Source organism: Magallana gigas, chromosome 3 (assembly GCF_963853765.1).
Source record: "Magallana gigas chromosome 3, xbMagGiga1.1, whole genome shotgun sequence".
Lineage (NCBI taxonomy): Eukaryota > Metazoa > Mollusca > Bivalvia > Ostreida > Ostreidae > Magallana > Magallana gigas.
In genome coordinates this window covers 38,974,586-38,992,238 of record NC_088855.1, presented here as the reverse complement: position 1 = coordinate 38,992,238, position 17,653 = coordinate 38,974,586, and the positions used below count along the sequence as shown (strand labels likewise).

Below are 17,653 nucleotides of genomic sequence, written 5' to 3'. Positions count from 1 at the left end.
ATGAGATTCTGCCAGATTGCATCACCTGAAATATGACTATAGTGACCATAAGTTTTAAATCTAAAGTCGCATCGAATTGCATCACCTCTTATCTATTTAAAGCCCTTGTTACATTGACACTATTTATACTCCGATGGCACACGAATTACTAAAAGTTGATCTGCATGTATCTTAAATGATGCACTAACTTTGTTTATATACCAACAATAAGGAAACTGTTGATTAATAATTCTACTCAGTTTTCTTTTTTTTTAATGTCCGTGTACACTTGAACATGTAATAGCTATTCTAATATAATTAATTACGATGTTTTCTACATAATTATCAAGATAGATCAAAAAGCAGGCTACATGACTTGTATATAATATAAACCAAGTTTATCGGCGGTCATGCTACAACTTTTTGGAGTTCCTTATATTCTCAGCACTTGGATTCAATCAACTACTGTTTTGCCAGACTTCAATTTGTGCAGGCAACTAGAGTAAGTTTTATGTTCTTACAGATATTCTGGTTTTTTTCTAATAGATTTTATAACTAAATAATTTTATTTGGTTTGTTCATGGTTTACGAATACAACAGTTAAGGTGCATTTACTACATGTAGTATCATAATTTGACAATGATAGAATTCTTTCTAATCACCTACATTGTTTGCTTAGCAAGCGTACCAATCAATCAAAAATACTCTAAGTGTACCCCCTAAGGAAATTATATGATTAAATAATTATAATAGATAAGATATGGAATTTTCATCATTTCATAATCGGTATGTCTTCTTAACAATGTCACAGCTAAAATGAAACAATATTGATTACAATTATATACCCTTGACGAAACCTCAAAAACTAGAAGTTTGTGTTTTTCAGCATGTGCTTTAAATTAATGGCAACTATAAATAATTATAATATATTAGATATGAAATTTTCATCATTTCATAATCGGTATGTCTTCTTAACAATGTCACAGCTAAAATGAAACAATATTGTTTACAATTATATACCCTTGACAAAACCTCAAAAACTAGAAGCAAGTGTTTTTATGCATGTGCTTTATATTAATGGCAACTTTTTTTGTGATTGACGTTACGTTACGTCGACTCCATATATCCCAGTGAACTTGAAATAAAAGACACCCCAGAGTCTGCGTCATTTGTTTCATATTTCGATATTTTATTGGAGATAGACATTGATAGTAACCTAACAACAAAACTTTATGATAAACGCGATGACTTCAATTTTTCTATAGTCAACTTTCCTTACTTATGTAGCAATATACCTTCATCGCCTGCATATGGTGGGTTTGTCTATCAGTTGATTCGATACGCAAGGGCATGCTCTTCGTATAAACAGTTTATAGGACGAAGCAAGCTACTGACAATCAAGTTTATAAAACAGGACTATCAACAGTCTCGCTTGAAGTCATCTTTTCGTAAGTTCTATGGTCGATACAAGGAACTTGTCATCAAATACAATCTTCCACTGGGTCGCATGCTGACTGATGTTTTTCATTCCAATTCTTAGACCATAATTAATCACGTAATTGTCTACGGACTTTTCCGATTTTCCCCCGATTACGACAAAGAGCACACGGCGGGTGTGACCGGTCAGCAGAGTATGCTCACTCCTCCTAGGCACCTGGCCCCGGGGCCATAAAACTTAGCTAGCTCAGATCTGAGACCGAAATTTGAGACGGTCTCAAATTTCGGTCTAAGTCTCAGACTTGGTGTGCCATAAAAGATTCTTGTCTCGGTCTCAGTCTCACTTTCTTAGTTTGGTCTCACTTTTGAGCTCAGAAAGTTAGACAAGTAAATAGGTGTCTAACTTCTTAGTTTTTGCTCACTTTCAATATGGCTTCCGTGGGTGCGAGATTGAATTTATACAACATCATTCAGCGAAGAAGAAAGACGCCCCGTCCAAGAGTTTTTAAGGACAGAAGCAACCCACTGGAAGAACTCCCCGCAGATGAAGTTTTTAGGAAGTACCGTTTTAGGCCAGACACCATTCTATTTATAGTTGGTATGTTCTTTGAAGACTTGGTTCATCCAACATTAAGAAATTCCCCTCTGCCTCCTTTGCTACAAGTTCTGGCTGCCCTGAGGTTTGTGGCGACAGGATCATTTTATAACTTAGTTGGAGAGTCCCTGGGTGTAGCCAAATCTACTACTGGCAGAGCCGCACGCTATGTCTGTCGTCTTTTGGCAGGGAAAGCAGGGAATTACATAAAGTTTCCGAGGGATGTTTCGTCCTACAAGAGCAGATTTTTCGAAATAGCAGGTAAACTTTCATTACTTATCTCCTCGTTTGTTTCTCTTCGTAATGTTTACATACATTTTACCCCAAACTTATCCCTCATATGAAAGACAGTCATGCAAAATTTTCCGCTTCGATTTCTGTCAAAGTTGGTATTTCGGTAGAAAAATACTTAATAAATAACTATTTAAAAAATCAGGAAAATTCATCGATAGGTAATGGAGATAGAGCGTTTTCAACACTAGCGTTTTCTGCAGATGTTCACTGAACCGTATTTTTATACCGGTGTCGCTAAACACCCGACACAATAGGCCTATTTTACCAATCATCGACGAATTCTACTGAGACATTCACTTTTTATCATAATTTTTATTACAATGTTAATATTAAAGCATGCATGTAATAAAATCCCAATCAATAATATAAATTGTTAATGGAATCATAACTTGTATCGTTAGGGTAAATAGGAGCTCTTGATGCATTTTCTTACTTTCGTTTTCAAACGCCACGGTCGATTTCTGATCAAATCATTTTGTGTATTTTCTTCGCAAGTCGAATATATGAGGTAAGTGTAAAAACATGATGAAAGTTGATATTTGTCGTAAATGTAGAATTTGTGTTTCAGGATTTCCAAACGTGGTTGGATGTGTAGATGGCACGCAGATAAAGATCAAGGCACCGAATGTTAACGAAGGGGAATATGTAAACAGGAAAGGTTTCCATTCGTTAAACGTCCAGGTAATATTTTTTTCCAACAAAATGGACTATAAAGATTAAAATAATATAAACACAATGTATCATTAAGTTAAGATATATAGGATGAGCCATGTGCGGATCCAGAAAAAAACATTCCGGGGGGGGGGGGGGGGGTCAAGGGTCAATCCCAACCCTTTGGTTCTGTGCATGTGTGCATTTGCTATTGAATTTTTTAGACATTTGGACTTTTATAGCTAAATTGGCTGCGTTCAAGATCATAGCTGCTACATTATAGGGCTATATATGTACGTTGCAGCCTCAGTGTTAAACAGTTAGCTAACCTACCCACTACATGTACGTAGATATTTGTAGCCTGAATATTTCATGCAATGAATATATTAATCAAATTCACGATGGCTATCTTAGATACCACTTCGTCACAGACATGAAACATATATATTTAGTGATACTTTGTTCATCCTATAAGTTATGAAGAATTTTTGCATGTATATTTCAGCTTAAAATTAACCAATTATGTCCATGTTATTATAGTCTGTCCCAAGTTATTGCTTCCATCACTTTTTGATGATTTTTAATAAAAATACAGACATGTGTGAAAGAAGTACAGTTAAAATCAATGAAATGAAAAATATCCAAGATATCTTCATGGACAAATTATCCCTTTTCACTCATAAAATTTCACAGGAACGAAAACAAATTTCATATGGAAATTTATAATGGGAAATGTTTACATCTTTTCTCCATTCTCCAAGTACTCGGGACACCTCGCCCAATTTATCAATGTTATCATCCAGGCTTATAAATGGCTGATGCAATGCAAAATCCCTGTAGACTTTCTATTTTTGGATGTGTATTGAAACCTGAAGCGTAGGGGGCGTTTCAAAACAGATAATCAGGAAATTTTTCATATTAATGGATGAATGTAGTTTAAGCACAAAGGTATTTACTATTTATTATTATTCCAACTTCAAATCATAGACCTAGTGGCCCACCAAGCTGCTGTTCAATATACCTAGACATCTACGGCCTAGCGGCTAGGCTAGCTGCTATGATCTTGAGTGCAGCATCTTATCAACATGGTTCCACATTTTTATTCATACCATATTATTCACCAAATTTCCCAATTTATTGTTAAACTTTCTTAATTATTATCTATAGTCTGTCCCAAGATATTTATGCTGCACATTCGGACGATTTTTAATAAAAATACACTTACCTGTGAAAGAAGTGCAATTGAAATAGTTGAAAGGGATATTTTCCAAGATAATTTCATTGACACATTATCATCTTTCATTCGGAAAAATTCACAGGAACGAAAACAGATTCCTTACAGAGATTTATAATGGGGAATGTTTACATCTTTTCTCCATTCGGAATACACTCGGAATACATCGCGCAATATTTCAACGTTATCATCCGGGCTTGCTGCAATGCAAAATCTCCGTAGACATCACATTTTTTAGCATTGTATTGAAACCTGATAAGCTAACAGGGGCGTTTTTACTGAGAAATCTTGGAAATTTTTCATACTTTTGAATGAACATCGTTTGAATCCTGAGGTATTTATAAATAATTTAATTATGGTTGTATCGCGGCATTTGATTGGATAGAAAAATTTAGTTAAATTTGTATAACCTGGTTTGCACGTCACAAGACACGTCACAATGCACCGACGTACTAATTCACTTGACGTTACGTTTGAATTTTGAACAGATTTATATCATTTTAAAAAGTAAAACGGACTCAATTTGTACAGCAAATTCCAGAAAATTAAATTATAAGGAATGAACTCAATATCTACCCAAGTTATACTCGTATAACCTGGGTTGGAGCAATTTACGCTTTTTTATAATCCGCTTCGCGGATTATAAAGCGTAAATTGCCCCAACCCAGGTTATACGAGTATAACTTGGGTAGACATTGAGTTCATTTCTTAAATATCAAACAATTAAGCCAACCGTGAATCCAAAATATCTTGGGACAGAGTATAGCAGAATTTGCTTAACATTATCTAGTTAATTACAACTATTTCATTGGACTCATTTTTTCAAAATATTGCAGATGGTATGTGGCCCTGATTTTTGCATCACAAATGTTGTCGCTAAATGGCCAGGATCTGTGCACGATTCTAGGATTTTTAAAGAATCTGTATTATGCAGAGAGTTTGAAAATGGTATGTTGTTTGGTATGTTCTACCATGTTGTTATTCTATACCCTCACCATCTATCTGAAAATAAATTTATAATAATAAGAATTACTTAAATAATTAAAAGGGGGTAACAATTAAAGGTTTTGTTCTCTATAATTCCGATTTAAATTATTGCACCTTTATGACTGTGTATTCCATCAAATTGAAAACTGACTATTACAAATAAAATTTATGCAGGACACATACAAGGGATGCTGTTGGGTGACTCCGGATATTCGCTCAAGACTTACTTGATGACTCCATATTTAAACCCCACAGAGGCACACATGCAGCGATACAACACGGCACATTGCAGGACAAGGGTGCTAATAGAGCAGACTTTCGGGATTCTAAAAAGAAGATTCTCCTATTTGCACAGCGAACTGCGATTATCACCACAGAGGGCATGTGTTGCAGTGGTTGCCTGTTGTGTGTTACATAATATTGGCATCAACAGAGGAGACATCATCTCAAATTCCGATGACAATGACCTTAATGTCGCTGAAGATGTGATAGATGGTGTAGTTGACATGGGGGGCAATGGGAAAACTGTGAGGGATCACATTGCTCGTAATTATTTCTGAATTACCAGACAATTAATGACTTTGCATCTTTTAATTCTGGTAATTCATTTTTTTTTATCAAATCAAACTATACTTTTCAAAATTGATAAACAGTTAATTGTAAAATAGAAAACTTGTAACCAATTTTATTTGAGACATACATGTAGTTATATTAAGGCAGATATTTTCAACATGCAAAGAACAAATTTCAATATTTTATAAATATACAAAGTTGATTTGATTTGATTTATGATAAAAAATCTCACAAAGCAAGTTTCAGAGAGAGAGAGAGAGAGAGAGAGAGAGAGAGAGAGAGAGAGAGAGAAAGAGTATTGGTACATATGTATTTGACTACTGTATGTTTTTGTTGACACTTTTTACCATATTTAAGTTTCAAATAAAATTTACTTGTAATATTGCCCATATTTACTGACGTTATATATTTCCTTATTTTAACTGCCTTTACCATATTACCGTAATAAAATGAGCATGAATCTGGGAGATTGATATTACATGAATGGAATTAGAATATTTTATCAAATAACATGTTCCTTTTTAAAAAGCTATAAAACCATATGGTAATTTTAAATAAATGTATGATCAAACAAAAAACCCCCCAAAAAAACCACACACAAAAAAGGCAAAAATATCAATTACTAGCTATGAGGAAAGATTTTTTTCAAAATACTGGGTTAAATCTGCGTTAAACTTCTGAAAATTGAGAGAGAGACAAGTAGTTCAAAGAGCCATTTCTTAAAAAGTTTTTCTGCATCTCGATTAATTCCAGTTCTGCAGACACTTTCTTCATTTTCAGCTTAATGTAATCACTCTCCAATCTTAATTTGTCTTTCTCAGCTTCCAACACCTCCAAGTGTATCTCGCTGATGTCCCTACTTCTCTTTCTCTTGGGAGGATTCCCGTCAGCCATCTGCTGGACCGGTACACTTGTACTGGTACATGCAGTCCTGCATGAAGCTTCCTCTGATTCTGGAAGTTGGGGTTGATCTCCTGCAAGAAACATCCTAAATCAGTAATGAGAACAATGAAAATAATTCAATTGAAAATCATTCTAGATAAGATGATGTTTAATTACTTACCTGTAGCTGTACAAGCCGTTTCCAAACCCCCATCAATTCCATCCATTGAGGGCTTTCCTGCTAGGAAGGTCAACATGGCCTCATCCATGGGGGAGGGAGACGGGGGCTTTGGTCCACCACCTGTCCCTGGATACTTAGTTTGACTGTTGATTTTTTTGGCTTAAAAAATGAAATGATTTACTGTAAATACAATGATTCATGCAAATGCACATTTTGAAAAATCTCTACAGAATTAAAAAAGTGATTATGTATGTTACCTCGCTGCTTCATATTTGACCATTGCTTCTTAACTTGCTTGACTGTTCTCTTTTTGACCGTTCCCTTTCTATATAAAGAAAAAGGAGACAAAATAAGTTTTAGTAGTTAATGGTGACAGTGAATGCTTTAAATTGTAATTGAATTATCCTTTTTTGTGTGTTTTATTTAAAGGAAACTATCAGTAGTATCCATTCCAGAATGAAATGTGCATCCGTGCCGAATATATGTGTGGTCGAAATGACGCGACACCCACATTTGTTACTAGCTATGACGTAAAATGTAAACAGTCTGAGTCTCTATAAATAGTTCCTAACTAGGGAGTTCATAAGTCTTTTTTAGGTGAAGGACTTTTTATTATTCGTCAGACTCTGTTGACAAAATGATATGGAAGAGTTGCTTTGCATTTATGAATATAGCTTTTATCTCTTTCGTATACCCAACTATTTTTTTATACGACACATTCACTGAAAAGCTGATCTTGTCATATTCACGATTGTATCGAGCTGCTGAACCAATAGAATATGCATGAGAAAATTATTTTGAAAATAATTATTGTGATTATACTATTTTATTTTCAACATGTTTAAAAATAATTAAGCGACTTACGCATTAACAACGTCCGTTACTTCAAGCCAGGCTCGGTTTTTCTCGGCCTTGCCGCTACTCGCCCCTTTGAACTTTCCATCAATGACTTCAATTCTTTTGGAAACTTCTTCATAGAGAACTTCCCTCTCCAACGGAGTCCAGTATGGCTCGTTTTGAACCTGGTTCATCGTTTTTTCGACGTTTTTGCTTATGAGATAATCAATTTCCCGTTCACCCATATCGGCTGCTAATACGTTGATTGACGCTGATGACTCAATTAACGTAAAATGACGTAACAATATGCATACGAACTAGGAAAAGATAACACTGAATAATAGTTACATTTGTAAAATTTATTTTCATATTTTTTTATGCATATATTTTTATTGCGCAATATAGTGGGCGTGGCACTGCCATGTGTCAAACAAAGATCATCCACAATTCACTTGATATCCTGCTAAGTTTAGATCTCACTTTCTGTCTCAAATTAGACTTTCTTAAGTGAGCTTAAACTTCCTTTATGGCACACTCTAAGTGAGACGAACTAAGTTGAGATCAATATCTGAGATTTTTTTTTCGGTCTCAGATCTGAGCTAGCTAAGTTTTATGGCCCCGGGGCCTGATCTTACCTCTATCAATTTGGAGGTCTGCGTTGCTCTGCATTGAATTTGTATTTTGTTTTATGGATTGTTGAGATGGTTCACGGTTTCTTATTGTCATTTTTTCATTTAGTAATATTCTCAAATGAAAAATAGTTAAAATCGGCCAAACAACCGTTGAGGAAAATACTAGAGCCGTTGAAATGTTGGTATCTGAATTGCATTGTTAATTTCTTCCTCGATATTGTTTTAAATAGTTGGAAATACGTATATATAAAAAGTTAACTAACATATACCGGTAATTTTTTGATGCTATAACCGTATCGTCATTTCCATCGACTAACAACTCTGGGAAGATTTAACCAGACCGGATGTTTTCTGGATATCTTGCAAACGGCCGTATTTTTGGGTCAAAACCAGATGTCAAAATCGCTTCAACGTTCTTAACCAATTGAGAGTTAGATAAAAATCAGCCACCCAAAGGCAAGACAAACTAATGTGTTTATTTCATATAATTAAAACTTTACCTTTGATAAGCACTTAGAACCAGGGTTCAGTGGTTACCTATCATGTTTTGTAACTGCTAGTATAATTTACAGTTTATAGACTGATGAGCTTGTTTAACGTTTGTCAGTACCAATATATGCAGTGTAAAATATAAAATGCCAACTATAAATTGCCTGCTCTTTATCAACCTAAATTGCACTGATTGATAGATATTTTGTATTTGAAGATGTATTTTATCAAAAAGGACATGCAAAACAAAAACAGAACTTCTTCCCCCACACTCGTCCATTAAATATAAAAAAAATATGATGCATATAAGTAATATTTTTTTTAAAATGTGAAACTTTCCCTCATTACTTCCGGTAAAATTATACCGATACTTACTATTTAGAATCGGTTTATATATATATTCAAGAGTCAACAGAAAACACGTTATCCATTTTGTCGACCACACGACTTTTTTTTCGTCAGGTATTAAATGCTTTAGAACAAGCCACTTACATTTTATTTTCGAATTGATTTACCACAAATATCACCTCCTCAGACTTTTATACTCTGCCCAAAGTTTTATCTTCCAACATTTTTGCTTAATATTTCGATAATCATAAACACCTTTGTGTCCAACGTTCTTTCATCTACTATGATGATCAAAGTAAAGATTTTCAGATTTAAAACGCCCCTCTACCGCTTTAGGTTTCAATACACAACCAAAAATGGAAAGTCTAAGGGGATTTGCTGTGCAAACGACATGAAAAGAATCCGGATGAGAACGATGAAAAATTGTGCGATATGGCCAGAGTTTTCCCGAATGCAGAAAAGATATAAACAATTCCCACTATAAATCTCCATAAAAATTTGAATTGTTCAGGTTAATTTCCCCGAGTAAAAATATATGAAATGTCTGTGAGGAAATCGTTTCCCCCTTACATCGATTTCAATTGTACTTCTTTGACAAGTATGTGTATTATCGTTAATATTCGTCAGGAAACAGTAACATTGAACATTGAACAGACTAAAAAAAAATTAAATGATGATAAATATAACCTCACTTCCTCCTGTTTATTCGTGCATGATATATTCAATCTGATAATGTGTTACACTAATTTACTTTTTTTTGTAACTTTCACGCAAATCTACGGTCAACGTACTCAATGTTAAAATTTTAAAGATTAAAAAACGCAACAAAACAAACAACTAATAATAATAACTCTCAACAGACACGCTCTGATGATTTGATCTTTTTATTGTACTTTTTAGTGGATCAATGTACTGTTGCACTGGTTACTATCTGACCGAATATGGTTGTCAAGGTAAAATTTTGAAGTCCATAACGATGTAGATAAAACATTTTGAAAAAAACAAACCCATTATGCATTCATTTAAGTTAATTGCCTTAAACAATAAGTGAAAAGAATGAATATTTGATATCCAAACAAGATCCTGTTTAGCTATGATTATGGTATTTCAAAACCCTTTCATTTTCAGAATGCATTGGTTCATTTGGTTTAAACTGTTCTTTGCCTTGTCTTTCTGGCTATTTTGGACCAAGATGCACTCTCCATTGCCAATGTGTGAAAGATAAGTGTGATGCTAAATTCGGCTGCCCAAAAGGTAAATTAATATTATGATTTTCTATAAATACCAAAACGCTTTTTTCTGACCAAATTTTAATTTCATTTTTTTGTATATTCATGTATTCTTTGTTTTGGCAGATAAGGATAAGACATCTTTGGAGATTTCAACGGGTACAGTAGGGCTTCTTTAAGATGTTGTTAATCTACATCTCTTAACTTTCAAATTAATTTTTGTCATTACTGCCTAATTTGTTTTTGCACTTGCTTGAATATTTATTGTAGGTATAAAGACAACAATGAAAAATTTCAAGATAACAGCCTCATCACAATTAGTTTCCCTAAACAGCACATCTGAAAATTTCTTTCAAAAGCTGTCTTTAAAATATTGGGTGCTTATCTGTAGTACTGCATTTGCAGTGGTTTCTGTAGCTATAGGCTGCTTCATATTTGTTAAAATCAAAGCTGAGAGGTAAGCTTTTCAGTCTATTTTTGGGGGGGTGGGGTGGGATGAGGGATCTGATTTGGCGGAGGGTTTGTTATATGTCAAAGGTAAGCACAAACGTAAAGTCGTGTTTAACATGATATATGAATTTTTACCCTAGAAAACGGAGACGTAGTCAAAATGATTTCAAATCGGAAATGGAATTAAAGGAGTTCTTCGATAATGCAACGAAAATCCCGAGCTCAGGATATGTTTATAGGAAGTTACCATAAAAGGGATTTGAAGCAGAGACAACTTTTCTCCGCTCCCAGTGTTCGATATTACTGATATATTTTAACATTACAGTGCTAAAGGCAGACCTCTCTAAGTCAAACTGCAGTTTACTAAAAGAAATTTACAGTATACTTGCATTTGAACAGACTGCTACGTAATTTGAATATTTCATGCTGGAAAAACTCAAAAGTGGCTACGTGATCGTTGCCACATTATATTATTTCAGTCTTCTGACAAAGATATAATTCAAAGAAAAACAAGTTAATTTTGTGTCAGATATGTCAATTGGGATCAGTTAAGTGAAAGTAAGGGCCAACATTATCACCAAGCGGTAGTATCTAGTTCTAATAAAGCATCGATTGTTTACCCAGGGTCACGTTTTGCCTATACATTCAAATAATAAAAAAGATGATAATTTTGTAGCATCTTTAAACAGTTTAATCTGTAATGAAGTTGAATCTACGTCTCTATATGTTTGGGTGATTATGATATTAAACACTGAAAGTATTCACAATTTTTATATAATTTCGTTAATGTATTGTCACATTTATTTTTAGCCCGGCCCACTGCATTCGCAGTGGCCACGGTGCACAGCACCGGGTGTTGACTGAACCGTTGAAATCGTGTTCCGCACGACAATGTAGTTCCAACTTATAAGAGAATGTAAAATGTTTATCTTGTGAGTTAGTCTGTGAAAGTTTACATCTGGTATATGTTGTGCAGTCATCTTGTACATTTGAGAATAAAAATGTAAACATTTCTTAAACTTGCTACTGCCTTAAGCTGGTCAAATATATTACCAAAAGATTAAAAAGCAATAAATATGAGGTTCTTCATGTTGTTTTTCTCCACAAATTATGCGTACTAGAACAGAGCAATGCCTTTTTAATTACTCAGAAGAGCTGCAGATTCATTTTGAAATTTAAAGATCCGAAAGAATACAAGTTTAGCTTTCTAAAAAAAGCTTACCGTCTTTAGAACAATCCCTAAACAGCAATTAGTTATCAGAGATAGTTTAATTCTTTCTATATAAATGTCACCTTCCTCTACGTAGCATGGCGAGTGAAACATTTTATGTCATGTGTCGTTTAAACCTTCGAGTCTAAAATTGATAACTGCGTACCTGAGCTTGTAAGTTGAGATCGGCTATAGAGTAAAAGAGATCTTAGGTAGGGTCGTAGACTCGTATTATTTTTATAAAATCAAAGTTATCCCACCGCATTTATCTATCTAAGGTGGAGATAACTTTACCTATATTAGGCATACCGCATCAATTTTTTTTATTTTGTATAAATATTTGAATAAACAATGCTAAAAGAAAAACAAATAATTTCAATTGATATTATAGAATGTTACTTTCAACTAGTTGGACCTGAAAACCAAAGGCTGAATTTCATTCATAGCAATTTTGTATTGCTTTTTCGTTTTCTCACTTTTTAAGATTTGAAATCTACGAATTTTGTTAAGTCGTACATGAAACAGATCATCAGAAAATTATCTCCCTTGCGCCGAACAGTATTTCAACCAATGAAATAAATGTAAATTTTCACATCATGTATTTTCTACCAATCACAAAGGAAAGGAAGTGCACAACCCGGAGATTGTAAATTATTTCAACTCGTTTTACCGCCTTCCAAGGAAGACGGTAATAAAAAGGGTTCAATTTTTAGAACATGAAAAATCCTGTGTCTATGGAGACACCTTGACGTTATATTTTCATGGAAAAATAAAGGACAATACAAAAAAATATTTGTTGTATATGACTTTCATCATCTAAGTTTGTTTTGTTGGGTTTTTTTTCATTTATACCATGATAATTTGTTTGGGGAAGGGGATCAAAAAGGTTATTGTTTTAGATAAAAGACATCAGTTCGTGATAAACGAATCGTCACTTATTTGAACGTATCTGCACGTACCAAAAAGTCTCAGATTGGGGACTCGTGTCATGATGTTTGGGTCAGATCGATATTAAATCAGAAATTCTATCTAAACAATCTAATTGGAATGTACGTTATCGAATCTAAACGGGCAAAGAGATTCTGAGAGTTTGCATCACCTGAAATATGACTATAGTGACCATACAATTTTAAATCTCAACGAATCGTTTAAAGTCGTATCGAATCGCATCACCTCTTATCTAATTAAAGCCCCTGTCCCACTGTCACGATTTATACTACGATTGCCCACTAATTACTAAAAGTTCAAAATCACATTTCTTCGTCAGGTTAGTCTTGCGATAATTCTATAAACGGTGCCTTTTTCGAATTTAGTACGACTCGACTACGATGTCTGCCCTACAATGTACGATGTATGTACGATAACAGGACGAGTTGTGGCGATTCATGAACGAATTATGGCGATTAAGTAACGAGCACTTTGAGATCTTCCTAAGAGTAGGTAAGATGGAAGACGATTTTTATACGATACTCTCACGAATGAGTACGAAATACTAGTAGTACGATTGATACACGATACTCCCACGAATAAATAGTTTTTACGATTATATATCTGTTACGTTAATCTATAAAGTGATTATTAAACTAATTAATGATTGCATTTTTGAATAAAATACTTACCTGGAAGTATTTTTTAATTTCCCAGAGGATGAATAATGCAATCAGAGTAACACTAGTGTTTAAATAGATTATGAAAGATATATGAAAAAGAGTACATGTAGAGGTATATTTGTGAGTTAAGATTACCAATACAATACATATTGTGACAATGTTTGCAACTGTGAGTAAAATTGTTTTGATAATTTGCTGACGGACGTTTATTATTGTATTTCTAAACGAACAAGAAGATATTGTATTAGTACATGAATTGTTTAGAAAATCATGAAATCTATAGTAGTAATGTTTGATTTGTTCCCTGAATAAGATTATCAATGAAGAACAACATTTATGAAGAAATAACAAGTATATGTAAAATATCGAAAGACAAGGTTCTGTAACAAACGTTCATAATTACTGAACGATGTACTTAGTAATCAAAAGAAGAATAGTAGTGTAAAACACTAACTAGTCTCGTATTTTTGTACTTACTCGTAGTACACTTAAAAGGTTGTCGTATTGCACTTGCCCCCGAACGCCAGTTTTCGTATTGTATTCGCTTCAAATTGAAAAAATTTCCCATTCACTCGGATGACTTTCGTGAAGAATCGAGAAGCAATCGCATGAACTCGTAGAATACTCGAGGTAGGTCGTAGGATATCCGTAGCATCGTAAGTACTACGAAGTTTTGCGAGTTTCCCACGAATGTCGAAGATTTATTGTGACTATGTGCACGAGTGCAGAATAAGTGCGATGTTTGAATTAGTACACTATCGTAGCTCAAAGTCGTGACATTGTGACAAGGGGTCTTAGCCTAAATACCTGAAAATGTCCTTAATCAGCTTCGATCGTAGTGTTCCTGACAAATCGCTCTACAGTGGGAGGCAAGCATTAATAAACTTCACTCCTTCGTATACATTTCTGCATATGATATACAGTTTTAATTTATGTTATAACAATTGACACTTTGTTATCTAATCACAGAAAATCAACATTCTATTTAACCGTCCCTCATCTAAATTTTTAAATAGGTTGTGTTTTTTAACTAGAAATTTACTTTCCAGCGGACGAATCTGCTGTCTTTTTTAAATTTTTGGCATTAGGATGAATAAAGTTGATTAAATGTTACTTTCTACATATCATTCTGAATTCTAGATGACCGATCGATTAGCATTATTGCGTGGACCCTGAGGTCCACGCAGAAAATATATAAGCGAGGTTAAACCGGATGCTATGGGTAAAAATTCAGCCTGCGCATGAGCTAGCGTGGTTCCTGTGCGTAATGGGTAGCTCAGGGAACCAGGCTAGCACAAGTTTATCTGAATCGGGATCGGGATTCCATGCCATATTCACACATAAGTTCAAAGGCGCTGTAATTGTAAAGTCGTCGGTAAATAGTAGTCAGTACAGAAACAAAGTATTCCTTTTAAAGAAATAATTGGCATGTGATATATACGAAAGACGAATAGGGCCACATAAAAAAATATATTTATCTCGTAATTACGAGAAATGATCTCGTTATTACGAGTTAATTATCTCGTTATAACGAGAAAAGATCTCGTTATTACGAGTTAATTATCTCGTTATAACGAGAAAAGATCTCGTTATTATGAGTTAATTATCTCGTTATAACGAGAAAAGATCTCGTTATTACGAAAAAAGATTTATATAAATGGTGCATTTCTGAAAACACCTCCAAGTCGACTGGTTCACTCTTTTTCTTTCCATAAACGTTAATTCAATTCTGATTAATTCTGAAATTCGGACATTATTCATTAATTTTTAAATAAAATGATCGGATTTGACATTTAACTATTATGAGTAAGTGGAAAGAACTTCATGTAATTTTCATGTCATCTTATATATTATAATCCCACTTCGAAGTAAATACCAGGTAGCCCTTTTCGTAAAAACACAATTCTATTGTTACAGTTGACTTTAATGACTATGTAGTTTCAATCATTGATATACAGGATTTACCTGAATTGTGTTCATACACAACCTATATGTATATTGAAAATAAATGATTTTGTATATCAACATTTTGGAGTCTGAAAACAAATTACATGTATCCTTCTAATCAATAAATAGTTCAATCAATTCATCAATCAACCTGCTTTGCTCCTTCTTCTGAAATTTCGTTAAAACTGATTGGTCCGATTTTATATCAAATTCTGTTTATGCTACTTAGCGATGATTATGCTAAGTATGTGTGTAATAAAAGACATTGCAGTAGTTCATACACTTGACATAAAGAGAATAGAATAATGAAACGCGCAATTTGGAACGATCTTTTCTCGTAATAACGAGATCGTTTCTCGTAATTACGAGATAATTAACTCGTAATAACGAGATCTTTTCTCGTAATTACGAGAAAATTAACTCGTAATTACGAGATCTTTTCTCGTAATTACGAGATAATTAACTCGTAATAACGAGATCTTTTCTCGTTATAACGAGATAATTAACTCGTAATAACGAGATCTTTTCTCGTTATAACGAGATAATTATCTCGTAATTACGAGATCTTTTCTCGTAATTATGAGATAAAAATATTTTTTTATGTGGCACTATTCGTCTTTCGTAGATATGAACTGTCAGTATTATGAAATAAGTTAATGTTATGCCGAAACTACAACATGCATCAAATAGCATATAAATTTGCAATGCTTTTATAGTAGGCGAGGTTAGAGTACTTCACGATTAAAAAATTTTAAGCATTAAAGTGTGATTGAATAATTATGTCACTGTATAAAAGTTTAAATCTCAAGAAAAATGCATCAAAATATCAAATTAATTTAAACAAAGCTGTCAGTGCATAATTAACAAAGTAGTGCGAATCGTAATGTGTGCGCAAATAGTAGAAAACGCCTGATACTATACATGCAGACTTCATTAATAGTTAGATCATAATTATTTTAGAAGTATGAACCCTTTAAATTCTGAGATTAAAAAGTCAGGGCTATACATATACATAATCCAACGTACAAATTTAGTGGTTTAAAGCAGGGGGCTAGAGTGGTTGGAATCTCTGATAATCTTAAGGCTTTCACGTTTCCGTTGGAAACACATGCAAATGGTCCACGTATTGTAGTCCTTTTTTTAAAGGACAGCAACTTGTTCTAAATATTATTCCAAATTTTAACTGTAGACGGAATAAAGCTATTACAATAAGAAGTTGTCAGACATAGCGGCAGACAGTAAAAATTGCCGTTAGACCTAACGTTAAATGTATGGTCAGTTAGAAAATATTGTTTAATTAACTCTAACAAGTATTGTTAAGTATTGGAGTGCTTAACCATTTTAAAATTATTTGTAGGAAAATACATTTTTATCACAACAAGATTTTAGTCGTGGGAAAAATGGGATTTCACTGGATCATTGAAGTGTTGCACTGATTACTTTTAGACACAAAATGGTTGTCAAAACAAAAAATAGAACATGTTACTACAGTGATCAAAACAAGCATTTAAATGAAAACGAAATCATGAAAATAATTTAACCCTTTCTGGTACTATGTCCGTGAAAAATGAATATCAAATTGTACAGACATAGGCTATCCCTTTTAAGAATGCGTTGGTTTATACGGCAACAACTGTTCTTTGCTTTGTCTTGCCTTGGGTGGTTTGGACCAAGCTATACAATAAAGTATCAATATGTTAAAATTGAATGTGATACAATTGAAAGTTTGGATATCCAATGAGTAGAGCAGAATTTTCCTAATACAGGTATTTAGATACGCTTCTTTCGACCATGTTAGAAATTAATGTCTATTGTCATTAACATATTATTTTGGCAGCAATCGAGACAATATCGAAAGTTGTCGAAGGAACAGCTGCATCGGAAAAGGGTTCTCCAGAAATCACGTTTATGAATATATTTTTTATGTTTCTGACAAATTAGGTGCTGACATTTATCATTGCCGTTGCAATGGTTACTGTTGTCATAGATTTGCCATCTTTGTCATAAGCGAAGCAAAGAGGCAGGTTTACCAACGCAATTCATGAATTACATGTTATTTTTATAGGTCCGCCGGGGGTGGGGGTGGGG

The 17,653-nt window shown here is 33.8% G+C and overlaps 3 protein-coding genes across 3 annotated transcripts; 2 read left to right on the top strand and 1 right to left on the bottom strand.

Moving 5' to 3' along the window:
* Window positions 1-284: 284 nt before the first annotated feature.
* On the top strand, window positions 285-11,887 carry LOC105320356 (N-acetylglucosamine-1-phosphodiester alpha-N-acetylglucosaminidase). Its single transcript, XM_066079703.1, has 6 exons — window positions 285-481; window positions 10,020-10,072; window positions 10,248-10,373; window positions 10,475-10,507; window positions 10,619-10,805; window positions 10,939-11,887. The coding sequence occupies exons 1-6, from the start codon at window positions 390-392 to the stop codon at window positions 11,048-11,050; spliced, it is 603 nt and encodes a 200-aa protein (XP_065935775.1). The 5' UTR covers window positions 285-389; the 3' UTR covers window positions 11,051-11,887.
* Window positions 1,625-6,085, top strand: LOC109617679 (putative nuclease HARBI1). Its single transcript, XM_066079701.1, has 4 exons — window positions 1,625-2,272; window positions 2,874-2,986; window positions 5,027-5,138; window positions 5,352-6,085. The coding sequence occupies exons 1-4, from the start codon at window positions 1,846-1,848 to the stop codon at window positions 5,735-5,737; spliced, it is 1,038 nt and encodes a 345-aa protein (XP_065935773.1). The 5' UTR covers window positions 1,625-1,845; the 3' UTR covers window positions 5,738-6,085.
* LOC136273938 (myb/SANT-like DNA-binding domain-containing protein 4) lies at window positions 5,352-8,411 on the bottom strand. Its single transcript, XM_066079702.1, has 4 exons — window positions 7,678-8,411; window positions 7,071-7,138; window positions 6,814-6,972; window positions 5,352-6,724 (listed from the first exon to the last, which is right to left on the bottom strand). The coding sequence occupies exons 1-4, from the start codon at window positions 7,893-7,895 to the stop codon at window positions 6,420-6,422; spliced, it is 750 nt and encodes a 249-aa protein (XP_065935774.1). The 5' UTR covers window positions 7,896-8,411; the 3' UTR covers window positions 5,352-6,419.
* Window positions 11,888-17,653: the final 5,766 nt, after the last annotated feature.

Bases quoted from the DNA above. Each gene is read 5' to 3' on its own strand.
- LOC105320356 (XM_066079703.1), top strand. From the start codon at position 390: ATGCTACAACTTTTTGGAGTTCCTTATATTCTCAGCACTTGGATTCAA. The intron at 482-10,019 runs GTAAGTTTTATG...TGTACTTTTTAG, and splicing joins AATTTGTGCAGGCAACTAGA to TGGATCAATGTACTGTTGCA. The intron at 10,073-10,247 runs GTAAAATTTTGA...TTTCATTTTCAG, and splicing joins GACCGAATATGGTTGTCAAG to AATGCATTGGTTCATTTGGT.
- LOC109617679 (XM_066079701.1), top strand. From the start codon at position 1,846: ATGGCTTCCGTGGGTGCGAGATTGAATTTATACAACATCATTCAGCGA. The intron at 2,273-2,873 runs GTAAACTTTCAT...TTTGTGTTTCAG, and splicing joins CAGATTTTTCGAAATAGCAG to GATTTCCAAACGTGGTTGGA. The intron at 2,987-5,026 runs GTAATATTTTTT...AAAATATTGCAG, and splicing joins TCCATTCGTTAAACGTCCAG to ATGGTATGTGGCCCTGATTT.
- LOC136273938 (XM_066079702.1), bottom strand. From the start codon at position 7,895: ATGGGTGAACGGGAAATTGATTATCTCATAAGCAAAAACGTCGAAAAA. The intron at 6,973-7,070 runs GTAACATACATA...TCATTTTTTAAG, and splicing joins GTCAAATATGAAGCAGCGAG to CCAAAAAAATCAACAGTCAA. The intron at 6,725-6,813 runs GTAAGTAATTAA...TGTTTCTTGCAG, and splicing joins AACGGCTTGTACAGCTACAG to GAGATCAACCCCAACTTCCA.